The following is a 13,055-nucleotide window of genomic DNA, read 5'->3' as shown; positions in this document are numbered from 1 at the left end:
TGTAAAACTTATGGAAGTGAACGTTAAAAACTAAAAATAAATAAATTAACTAATAAAAAATTTTAAAAAAAAGAAAGGTGATCAATCCTCTGGATTTCACAACAACAGAGTTTGACCTAAATTAAATATTACCCTAAATAAATGAGCCTAAAGGCTGCTACTTTTCATTCCATAGAAACTCTCCTGGGACACTGGCCTATTGCTGGTTGCACAAACAAGATCCTCTATCCTTTAACTCTGGGTATTTTCTCCAGTGCCTGGAACACCTTATCCACTCTGACTACTGACCTCTCTGTCTTCCTTTAAGTACCAACTAAGATTCCTTCTTCCATAGGAAGCCTTCCCCAGCCCCTCTTAATTCTAGTGCCTTTCTTCTGTTAATTATTTACTATTTATCATATATATAGATATATATACACACATATATATACACATATAGCTTGTTTGTATCCATTTGTTTCCAGATTTAGCTTGGGAGCTTCTTGAGCGCAGAGACTGCCTTTTGCCTCTTTTTGTAGCCCCCATTCTTAGCACAGGTGCTTTATCAATGTTGACTGATTGATTGATTGTTACAGAATGTGGCCTCTCACATTAAAAAGCATGAGAAATGGTCCCCAGCATTTGTTGATATTCCTTGGTCACACTTTCCTTTTCCACATGCCCAGAGATCAAAGTTACTCATTCTGAAATCTCAAGGATTCCATAATGAAAATCACAGGGGTGAAGCCTGAGAGAGATAACGCAGGAAATGCCAAAGAGAAGCGGCTTTCATTTTTATCCCCTGTCCCAAACAAATTAATATAAGATCAGGAGTGGATTGTCAATGCATAAAGTCTGGGCCCACACAGCTCCCCACTGGGTAGAAGCATTTGTTTTGCACTTAGAAATATCATGCACATTGAATGACAGGTGTCGGGGGGGCCCCCACAAAGAGCCCAGATGAAGAAGAGGAAGTGGAATAGGCTGTAGCCCAAAGGCTCATGGAAGGCAATATGGCACAATAGAAAGAGTGCTGAGTTGGGATCCAAGAAAGTCACTTAACCTCTCACTCTCCAAGACAGCAGTTCTCAATTGTTTTCATATCAGGCTCCTTCGCACTCTTAAGATTTACTGAGTACCCCAAGGAAATTTTGTTTGTGTGTGTTATGTCAACATTTGTCATATTAGTAATTAAAACTGATAAATTTGATCTATTAATTTATTTAAAGTTACAGTTGTTTTTCAGTCATGTCAGACTCTCTGTGACCCCATTTGGGGTTTTCTTGGCAGAGATACTGGAGTGGGTTTTGCCACTTCCTTCTGTGGCTCATTTTACAGATAAGGAAATTGAGACAAATTGGATTAAGTGATTTGCCCAGGGTCACACAGCCAGGAAGTGTCTGAGGACAGATTCGAACTCTCAAAGATGAGTCTTCTTGACTCCAGGTCTGGCACTCTACCCACTGCACCACCAAGGTTAGGGTTAGAAACAAATTTAGAGTTAGAATTTAACCAGTATGTGTAAACATAAGTGACTTTTCTGAAAGATAACTATATTTTCCCAAACAAAAATAAATTTAGTAAGAAGAATAACATCGGTTTTTACATTTTTGCAAATCTCTTTAATGTCTGGCTTAGTAGATCAACCAATCAATAAACATTTATTAAGTGCCTACTATGTGCCAGGTACAATGCTAAGCCCTGGATTCTCATATCTGCTTCTGCATTCAATCTATTATGATATGTTGTTTTAATTGAAGTATATTAAAAACATCTGCCCTAACACAGATATGTAGTTGGGGAAAGGGAAGAGTATTTTAATAGGCAATTTGATAGTATTTTTATGAAAATAGTTTTGACCTCACAGACTAAACCTAGAAGGTTTTGGAAACACCCAGGGTGGTCCACAGACCACCCTTTGAGAAATGCTGCTGTAAGATTATAATTTACAGAGAAGGTTCCTACCAGCTGCCATTGGTAGGGGGAGTTTCCTGCACTGATGAAATCCCAACCCTGTAACACTGCAGGCTTCCCCTACACACATTTATATATCTTGGGCATACATAGCTATTTGCACATTGTTTTCCACAACAGACTATAAGCACCTGAAAACTAGGGAGTGTCTTTTGCCTTTCTTTGTCATCTCAGTGCTTAACACAATTCTAGCACATAGTAGGTGCTTAATAAATGCCTGTTGCCTGGCTTGAATTGAGCTTGAAGTCCACTAAATGCCTGGACTTTTGCTTCCTTGCAAGTTTTAGATGTCTCCAGGGCACATCACCTCTGATTCTGAACATAAAAGCAGCCCTCACCCCACAGCACACAAGAAAGGTGGCTCGAAGGTCATTTGCTTCTTGAATCTGGGCATGGCCAAACTAGATGAATAGGAGACCTACCTGTTGGTGGCAAAGTCAGCACCGGCGTTATCTTGTCCAGCTCTTCCCGGGTGAGCAGAGTCACTTTTTCTGAGATGACCTGCTGTACAGAACCGAGGTGTTGGAAGGTGGGGATGACCACGGCAAAGTCGGGGATGTAGGAGATGGTGCGCATTTCTGTGTCATCATCGTGGCCAATCCGGATACCAAAGGGGACCGCACCACTCCTCTTCAGAACCACGGAGGGTCCTCGGATGTCGTCCCGGGACCTGCTGGCGCTGAGAACAATCAAGAACTGGGGGATGCCTTCGGTGATGCGGCTCCCTGCTGATTCCACAAGCATGTTTCTCATAACAAAATCCAGGGCCGAGCCTGTATTGAGGGACGAGCCACCGAGCAAGGTAAGCCGGCGGATGGCATTGACCACAGCCTGCTGGTCCGAGTATGAGTTCAGGTAGAATTCAGGCCGGGCTCGCTCACTGTACTGCACCACAGCCACCCTGACCCGGTCAGGACCCACGTCCAGGCTCTCCACCACTCTCTGAACAAATTCTTTCAATAAAGAGAAGCCACTTCTGACCCCCTCAGAGCCATCGATCAGAAACACAACGTCCTTCTTCTCACCTGGACCTAAAAGGAAGACACCAGATCAGATGATTCACCAATGACCTAGTGCTCTGTCCACCACCTGCCATAGGTCTCTTGGGGGAAACACAAGAGACTTAGTCAGAGGAAAGGGGCAGGATGGGGGAGTTCCATGTCTTTAGTAATATTCTTTAGAGAATTGTTTCATAGCATTGCAGAGTGGAGAGGGGATTATAGGAGTGCTGTTAAAGACCTCAGAGGCCATCTACTTTACTGATGAGGAAACCAGATCAATAAATTAATCGGTCAATAAATCCTGCTTAAGACCATGGAGATAGTAAATACCAGAAGCAAGGTTTGAGCCAAGTCCCCTCTGATCCAGGGGATCATAGACTCAGAGCTAGAAGGGACCCTCTATACTCCAATCCCCTCCTACAGACAAGGAAACTGAGGCCCACAAAGTTTAAGTGACTTGCCCAAGCCAAAGTCACACAACCAGAACATGTCAGAGGCAGGATTTGAACCCCATTCTTGTAGCACCAAAGCATAGTCCAACAGATTTAGAGCTGGGAGAGACCTTAGAGATCATATATTCAAGCTTCTTCATTTTAGAAATGAAGAAACTGAGGCTGAAATCATGGAAATAATTTACCCAATATCACAAATATTAAATGTCAAAGCCAGGATTTGATCCTCAACCCAGTACACTTTCCACCTAACTACCTCCCCATTTAACAGGCGGGAAACTGAAGCCGTCATAGGGATAGTTCAGTAGCATAAATGAAACCCCACCACTATGTTACCCACAGTTGACTTCCTCAGCAATCTCCCCATTAAATTACAACCAGATCTCCCCACTGACCCAAATGCTGGAGAACTAGCCTGGAGAAGTAGCTATGGCCAAGCATACCTTGTGGTGGTCCACCATTTTGCACAGTTTTTAAGAGATTCACAATCTGTGGCTGAAGCTCTCCAATCTTGGGCAGAGACTCAACAGTTAAGATAAATGCAGGGGAGGGTACAATCCTTTCTAATTCAGCAGCATCTGCATTCTTGGCTTGGAAAATGAATGGAATAATGCCAACTTGTCTCAGGTTCTGGGCTGGCACATCCACACGATCAGTTGACCTTCCAGCAGCCAGAAGAACAAGGAACTGAGGGACCCCTTCCTCAATTCTACTTCCAGATGACTTCACGAAAATGTCTCTCTGTGCCAAATCCAGGGCATAGCCCATGTTGAGGGGTTTGCCTGTCTTAATCTTCATCCGCTTTACAACATTCAAGATCTCTCCCTTATTCTGGTGTTCAGAAAAACGAGACTCAATTTTGACATTGTCACTGTACTGGGCCACTGCTACCCGAGTGCCATCAGGTTTCACATCCAGCTCATCGATGATCTTGTAGAGGAAGTCCCGGACTGCAGGAAACTGACCGACCAGGTTGGCTGAGCCATCGAAGAGAAACAGAATGTCCCGCTTGTTTTCTAAAATAAAGGTGAATGAAAACAAAATAAGGAAAACAGACACTGGTGATCACACCTGGTTGGACTGCAATCAAGGGCTACGGGGACCTGCCAACAGAATTCATCAAGTATGGAAAAAGATAGCTATACCAGCAGCCAAAAAGAATGCAAATCCACATCACTAAAATTTCAGGTCCTACTGTGTTCATCTGGGAATAGAAAGAAGAAAAGATGAGTACATATGACTCAAAACTTTGCTTCTCAAAAACAAAAAACAAAATGTAAGAAAAGTTCCATAGCACACTAGAACTTGTGAAATGCCATTGGTAGCAAGGTATAGGAAAGCTACATCCTTTCCAAAAATAAATTAAGCTATAAAGGTATTAACAATTAAAAATGTGAGACTGATCTCCCACGACAAATGGTGCCATGGGTTGATGCTACCACTTATTCAGCTGAAATTAATGATCATTTCACTAAATTTGAGTTCATGGCAGAATTCAAATAGTGGCCAACAGCACACTCTTTCTCATTGTCATGGATCTATCCATCTATTCTGTCCTTGTGCAAAAATCTGATGCTTATTAAACTCTTATTAAACTTATTAAACTCCATTCATTACAGGACTTTAATAATGCACTCTTGTGCCTAATGTACAGAATTCCCATTATTAATAAAAGGGTTCCATGTTTAAAAAATGAATTTATGACTCAAACTACATGGAGTAATTTAACTTTATTCCATTCAAACAGATCCTGGGAGTGATTCTGATTGTAAGAATCAATGAGTTCCATGGCTAGTCAGCAGTGGTGTCCTCAAGAAGCCTTCTGTGCTCCATGACCATAGACAATCTATAGTATTGGAGGCAGAGTAGAAACCATGCCAACATTTCAATCTAATTCCTCTCCAAATTTGCCTTTGCCATCCTGTTCACAATAGATGTTTTCCTAAACATCATAGAAGTGGTCCACAGTGAACTTCCCCACTGTAGAATAGAAACTCCTTAGAGTAAGGGAGTATTTTACTTTTGTCTTTGGTTCTCAAGCACTTATCTCAGAGTAAGCAGTTAGAATAAATAGCCTCCGGAGCACTGTTCAGCCTTGGAGTGTCTATATGATCCTGCAAATTTAGCTCAGGTGTAAAAAGATGCCAGGTGTAGATGTTGGTTGGGATCATCTGTGCTTAATGCCGGGAAATCTCTGACAGCTCTATCCTCACTGATGTTCACATGAGCAGAAGTTACAGGCGAATGCTCAAGAGAATAATTTGGACCAAATTTAAGATCAAATAGACCAAGTGAGCTATCATCTCTTGTTATGTTGTCAGGACACATACAGCCAACTCAATTTCTTCACCTCTAAAATGAGGGAGTTGGAGTAGATGGTCTCTGAGGTCCCTTCTTGCTACAATCCTGTGACCTCTCTGGGACTCAGCTTCTTCATTCATAAAATGAGAGGGTTGGACCAGATGACCTATGAGCACCCTTCTAAATTTAAATCTCTGATAACATGAATTCCTGGTGTTTCTGCAATATGGTAACAGAGCTCAGAAGGGCAATGGCACTTTTCAGTTCAGAGGGTCACCAAAGCCAATACGATTTCTGAATTTTAATTTTTAAAATTAAATTTTAAAGTATTCTGGTGGAAAAGAGCCATGGAGTGAGCAGAAACCTAATCAAGTAACAGAGCCATATGCTGTCTGAAATGGAACTGAGGGGCTCCTTCATCTTCAGTGTTAGAATATAAACTCCTTGAGGGCAGGAACTGTCTCACTGCTGTCTTTGTAAATTAGCACCGTCCTTGGTCCATAGTGAGCACTTAGCAAACAACTTTTTAATGTATTTTTAATTTGTTCATCTCTTCCTTTAAAAGTCCTTATGGAAGAAACAGAGCATGCTGGTATAGTATCTCTAACATCCAATGAAAGAAAAAAAAGTCAACCCCAGGGAACCTCCATCCCTCCTAAGGGTCACAACAAGGTAGAGAAAGGTATTGACCAACTGCCTCCCACTTTGGTCTCCATTGGAGTGAGGGGAGAGGGAGTTGGGATGAAAAAATTAAACATTACCTGTAGGGGCAAGTGGAACTTCTTCCACACCACCACTAACATACGTGGTTAGGGGCTGAATCAATTGCTGTGGCAAGGCTGGTAGGGAATTGAAATCATCCATAAGATAGACCAGGCTGGGATTAAATGCAATCTGCTCGAGCTCTGCCTTGTTAGCCTGGCTAGCACCCACACAAAAGGTCAGGACTCCAGCTCGGGCTAAAGCATTGGAAGCTTGCAAGTAAGAATCCCCCGACTGCCCAGCAGCGAGTAGGAGGAGGAGCTGAGGGACGTTCTCATGGATCCGGCTCCCGCCAGCTTCCGTGAAATGTTTGGAGCGCACAAAGTCAAGCGCTGAGCCAATGTTCAGAGTGGACCCCCCTTTGAGCTGCAGCTGCCGCAGGCGAGCAAGCAAATCTGCCTTGGACCGGTATGTGTCTAGGGAGAATTCAGTTTCGGGAGTGTCGCTAAATTGAACTAAACCGACCCGGATATTGTCATAGCCCACATCGAGGCTGTTCACTAAGTTCATTACAAAGTCGCGCACATAAGGGAAGTTGGCGTTTCCCACGTTGAATGATCCATCCAAAAGAAAGATGATATCCCTTTTGTTTACAGGAACTGCAGTGAAGCACAGAAAACAAAGTGAGATACTCAGACAGGTAACACACTGTGTGAGACTGGACCATGTGTGCATCCCGCGCAGGCACACGCAGGAACACCAAGACCACAGAGAAACACATGGTGAGGCCAAGCGTGCCGGGGCATCAAATATGACAGATGGCTCTGCATATTTCTTTTCAACTACTGCTGCTGGTGAAGCATTTTGATGGTCAAGGGTAAGAAACTGAGTGGAGCTCACAAAACACATACATGAACCATCTCCCGCAGTGGGCTAGCTAGCATCAGAAATCATCAGAAAAATGGTGAAAGCCCTCCCCAGAAGCCCCAGAATAAATTCACACACCAGGTGCCATTGCTTTTGTCACAATCTGGTCCTATTGGGGAAGAGAGCTAAAATAGGTTGGAGCTGTTCCTCTAATTCCTGATTGGGACCATCCAGCTTTTTTGTTTCTTGTGAAAAAGATCTGGGGGTTCTTAGTGGATTATGAGCTCGAGATGAGCCTACAGTATTCTATGGCAGACAAAGAAGGTTCATGCAATCTGTGATGTCTAGGAATAAAGAAGTGGTGGTGCTAGTCTGGGCATAACAGTTTAGGAAGAGCATTGATGAATTGAAAGGTAACTAGGATGGGAGAAGGACTGAGGACTATGGCATATAAGGATTGGCTAAAGGATTTGGAGATCACGAGCCTAGAGAATAGAATTTTGAAGGCCTGTCAAGGCAAAGGGATTCAGCCTGATCTGTGCATCAGAAGGAAAAACTGGAGGTTTGTATTGGCAGAGGGAGCTTTCTGTGCCAATAAAATCAGAAGTCTCGTCCTTCTCCCTATCCCAGATCTCCTTTACTTTGTCTTTTTTTTCTCTTGTAAAACCTTTTGAAAAACTGTCTTTAGGTAAGCCAAGAGGATAGAAGGTCTTGCCAGACTGATGGAGGCAAGAATTGGTGATACATTAAATATGAAAAATGATATCCCCTCCCACTAACAACTACGGGGGCTCATAACGAGGGCCAAGGGTAAAGGAACAGGAAAACAAAGGTCCATATCTTGTTCCCTTTCCTCCCGGGAGTTCTATGTTCTAAGTGAGAATATTTGTCATTATTCCTTGCTGATTTCCTTATTCCCTGAAAGGCACGGAGCTATGTTTTAGTTTAGTTTTGTGACACGTAAAATATGTGCTCAAGGTAATATTCAAATGGACTGTATGAAGAACCCCCACCTTAATAAAGACAGTTACATTTTTTAAATGCTGCTTATGATACTTGACTGGGCATAAATAGATTTAGAGCTAGAAGGGACCATTTTACAGTCCAAGAGGTTGTGACTTGCCCAGGGTCACATAACAGAGATGGGCCTCTAATCCAACTGTTCCTGAAGTTCCATTCACTATACTACCCTGCCTCTCAATGTCAGATACAGTGACCTTGGGTCCTTTGGAATTTACTCACATTTTCTAAATAGATGCTCAGCCAGTGCCTTCAAGACTTTGACAATATGTGCCACCTCATTCTTGACAGTTCCCCTCATCTGCCATCACTGGGACCTAGAGCTAACCCCTTTTTCAAATCTGAGAATCAATGAGCTGTAAAATGTCCTGGAACAATCAGCTTCAATAACTTTGGCACAGGATGGAAGTTTGAAACACAGAAAGACAACTAAGCCTTAAGAGGGGGAAGAGGGCATCCAGGGACACCAAACGACCTTAAGACTTGGCATGCAGGCATGCAACAGAGAAGGAGGAGACAGTGACTTGGAGAAGCTGGTTAGGGTAAGAGGTGGTGGTTCCGTGATATTCATCTTCATTAAGGACGGCTGGGTGGATCGAATCCATTCAGGTTACAGGTTCCCAGAGCAAGGTTCACAGGAAATCGTTTCTGGACTTAACATTGAGCTTTCCCATTCTATCCTTGTTGAGTTCTCATTTTATTTGGGGAATTTGAAGAGGATGGAGTTCAATCTTCAGGCACTACTCCTCCCTACGCCGAGGCCCATTCAAACATTGGCCATTACAGACTGACCTTTGGCCATCCAAGATCTAGGCTTCTCAACCCCAAATAAAAAGGGACCTCAAGATTAATTGACATCTTGTCTTATTACTTTTTTAGTAGTAGTCTGTTCTGGATTCTATTTAGCGACACAGAGGCCAAATCCTTTCCTCTCTCCAAGATCTCACATAAAAACCACTACTCTACTTATGGTTTGGAACATACCTTGGGTGGTTCCAGAAAGAGTTCTTAATGGCGCCAGCAAACCAGGTAGAATGGCTTGCAGAGGCCCAGGTCGGAATTCTGGAGGGACGAACACCAAGGAGGAGTCAAAGGCAACCTCTTCCAGCTCTGTTCTGTCTGCCATTGGGCTCCCAATAGAAAAAGCCATGATGCCACTTCTCTTCAGCTCCTGAGCCGGCAGGCTGATGTCATCGAGGGACTTACCTCCCGTGATCAACACCAGGAGTTTGGGAACTCCTTCTGCGGCACGATAACCAACAGAACTATTGAAGAAGTTGTTCCTAATGTGGTCCAGTGCAGCACCCGTATAGAGCACTGTGCCATTAAGGGGCCTAAGCCTCCGAACAGCACTGAGGACATCCTTTCTGGTGTGGAAGTCTTTAAAATAAAACTCCGGCTTAACAGTGTGTGAGTATTGGGCCACGGCCACCTGAATCAGATCCTGTCCAATTTCCAGCTTCTGGATGACTTTGTGAATGAAGTCACGGATGGCATTGAAGTTGGCTGGTCCCCGTGTAGATGTGCCATCTACCAGGAAGACTATATCTCTCTTGTTGACTTCAATGACTGCAGGCAGCAATATTATATAGTAAGTGGACAGGATCAAATACCCACATTCAACTTGATTCTCTAAAAACCTAGAAGGATATCGAAGACACTAGAATATTTCTTTGACTCAATGCTAAGAGTTTCCCAGTTGGGAGTTCTCTATATGCTTGAGTTATAGCCACATCCATTCCTAAAGAACAGCAATTAGTAACAGTTAAATCAGCTAAGTAAGAGTAAATTGGGTTCGATCAACTGACTGTTTGGGGGTGTCACCACCAAAATTCAATGAGATCTTCTTTGCTTCTGAAATACATCATTTGATATACAACCCTGAGAACAGGAATCATTAGAAACTCAAAAGAACAACATGGAGTTGATCTATGCCCGGAGGTGCCCCAGTGTCCCCAAATGCCAAAGCAGAATTAAGGTAGAGTTAAAGCTATTCTTTACCAAGTTTTGTTGCAGCTTCACTTTTCAGAAAATAAAATGTGGTTTTAAATCGCTGTGAGAAATAAACAAAAATGGGAGGAAACTATTAAAAGGAAAATTGATACATAAACCAAACAAAGAAGACCACAGAAGTCTCTTTATGAAAGTGTATTTTGTTGTAAGAACGTGGGTTTATACCACAGGAACCAAAGCCACAGACTATAAAGTAGAAAAGACAAAAACAGAAGAATAAAAGACATATCCTAACCAGAACATTTCTTTTTTGGGAAAATAACAACAGCGCACCATCTGTAGGACCACATCAAAAGGAATAGAGGATACTCTATGCATCTTAGAGGCACAGGTAAATTTTCCAGGAGCCAAAGGAGAAAAGCATGCCAGAAAACACTGAATGGAGAGCACAAAGAGCAAAATAGAAGTGATATCATCCTTGTGTATACTACAGTCCACCTAGACAGAAAGAAGTCCCAGATGAGCAGTGCAGAAACAGACCACAAGCCTGATACAGAAGCATGGCATAGTAATGATGGGGGATTTAAATGATCTGGACATCCAGTGGAGCTCCCTCTGAGTCAAATAAGGAGCAGCTAATCACTCCTTGACTTGTCATAATGATGACTTCATCCTCTAACAAGTGGAGGGACCAGTAAAGGTAATTTTATTCTGCATCTGACTCTTGCTAATAAAGAAAAACCGGTTGCTGGGGAGTTGGAAATCATACAAAGCTTTGCAGAAGGCACTACTCCATTCCAAAATTTGTGAGAGAGGCGTCAATAGCCTGGTATGCTCCCTAGAATTGGGAAAACCATATCTCAAAGGGTTCAGTGAAAAAGATAAGTCAAACCCTATAGGCTAAAATCCTAAGGGGATTATTATTCCAGGAGGGATGAGGAGCTCTCAAGAATGAAATTCTGAAGACATCAAGAGGATGGTGTGGATGCATAGGGGACTCAAAAACTAAAAGAAGTGAAGGAATTATACAGAACATGGAAGCAAAGAGGAGTGACAGAAGACAAAAATAAACACATCATGATGCTTTAAGAAAAGTGTTGGGAGGGCCAAAGCTAAATCTAGGAACAACAGAAGGTGTTGTCTCCTTTTGTCTTTAGTTCTAAGATGGAAAATGAGAGGATCACAGAAAGGAAAAGCCACTTCTGGGAATGGATGAAATGATGATGCCTGAAAAGGGAGACAAGGCAGAGATGCTCAATCCTAACTGTGCATCTCCTTTATCTGATGAGGATAATAATCTTTGGACTGGAAAGAACAGGATAAAACTGGCTAATGAAGAGCAGATACTGAGGAAAAGTGAGAAAGAAAGAGAGCTCAAAGAGATGGGGCGTGTTCTGTTGGCCCCGTAGGTAGAACTAGGGACAGTGGATGGAAGCTGCAAAGAGACAAATCTGGGCTTGATGTCAAGAAAAAGCCCTTTAATATCAGAGACTTGGAGGAAAGGCTATAGCAAGGATCATAGATCCAGAGCAAAAGCTAGACAGCACCTTGGGGGCCATCTAACACAACCCTCTCATCTTACAGATGAGGAAAACAGAGGGGCAGTGGACTTCAGTGATTTGCCCAAGGTCACACAAGGAATAAGCACCAAAGGTAAAATTTGATCATGGACCCTTAGACTGCAGGACCTGTGTCCTTTCCTCTGGATTCCTCCATAGGAGAAGAGAGGTGGGAGAAGAGAAGGAACATGGGATCACGAGCTCGAGAAACTGAAGGCATCTCCAAGCTGCAGAGATTCATAGATTTAGACCAAGAAAAGGACCTTACGGGCCACTGAGTCCAAGGCCTTCATTTTCCAGATGTGGAAACCAAGGGTCAGAGAGGACCTGCTCAAAGTCACTGAAGTAATAAGCAGTAGAACCAGGATTTGAACTGGGTTCTCTGATCATTTGGCTTTTCAAAATCACTGAGTTCAGTCTCCAAAGACTAAGAATATAGATGGAAAAGAGAAAGCTTCTGGATAAAAATGTGAGAGACTCTGTGTGATTTAACGTTGAAGGCCGCAAGAGTGTTTGACATACCAATGCACACACACACACTAACATGCACATGCACACCAACACACATTCACACACACATGCACACTAACACACATTCACACACACACGCACATGCGCGCACACACACACTAACATGCACACGCACACACACTAACATGCACATGCACACTAACACACATTCACACACACATGCACACTAACACACACACGCACACACACACACACACACAGAAAAGGAACGCCTCTATGAGAGAGTATAGCATCTCTCCTGACCTACTTGAGCTTCACTAGAAAGACTCCTAGGGAACTGTTCATCTACTTTAAAACCCACTTTGGTTGTGACCCATTCGCCTACATGCCCTGCCTGGCTGTAAATCAGCAGGACCTGTAACTTCCTCTCAGCAACCCTAGGCATTGTTTTTCAAACATCAGCATAGAGGGTTCACACCAAACTTTAGAGAGGGACATCAGAGGCCAGCTGGTCCAGCTCTACCCTTAACATGAATCCCCTCCCCGCCATCCCTCAGAAAAGTCATCCAGCCTCTGCTTGAAGACTTTGAAAAAAGGAGAAAGTACCAACTCTCAGAGTGGCCTATTTCCCAATGGGATGCTCCAGCAATTAGGAAACTTCCCCTCCTGTAGAACTTCAACCCACCTCTGCTTCTTCCCCCAGGGTTCTTGGCTCTGCCTTCTGGGGCCATGAAGAATAAGGTTAGCCCCTTTTCCACATGAGAGCCCATCAAATG

The 13,055-nt window shown here is 43.2% G+C and overlaps 1 protein-coding gene across 3 annotated transcripts in view; it reads right to left on the bottom strand.

The window, feature by feature from the left end:
* The window catches only part of COL6A3 (collagen type VI alpha 3 chain), a 100,493-nt gene that overhangs the window by 57,672 nt on the left and 29,766 nt on the right, over positions 1 to 13,055 (bottom strand). Inside the window, exons 4-7 of one of the 3 annotated variants that reach the window (XM_036767455.1) lie at positions 9,281 to 9,865; positions 6,469 to 7,068; positions 3,850 to 4,422; positions 2,376 to 2,984 (exon numbers count right to left, since the gene is read on the bottom strand). In XM_036767455.1, coding sequence (XP_036623350.1) covers positions 2,376 to 2,984; positions 3,850 to 4,422; positions 6,469 to 7,068; positions 9,281 to 9,865 — 2,367 coding nt within the window. The remainder of the gene's footprint in view (positions 1 to 2,375; positions 2,985 to 3,849; positions 4,423 to 6,468; positions 7,069 to 9,280; positions 9,866 to 13,055) is intronic. The other 2 variants (XM_036767456.1, XM_036767457.1) reach the window with 2 other exon arrangements.

This window comes from Trichosurus vulpecula, chromosome 7 (genome assembly GCF_011100635.1).
Source record: "Trichosurus vulpecula isolate mTriVul1 chromosome 7, mTriVul1.pri, whole genome shotgun sequence".
In the NCBI taxonomy this organism is placed as follows: Eukaryota; Metazoa; Chordata; class Mammalia; order Diprotodontia; family Phalangeridae; genus Trichosurus; species Trichosurus vulpecula.
The sequence above is the reverse complement of the archived record's forward strand: the minus strand, read 5'-3'. Positions and strand labels throughout refer to the sequence as shown.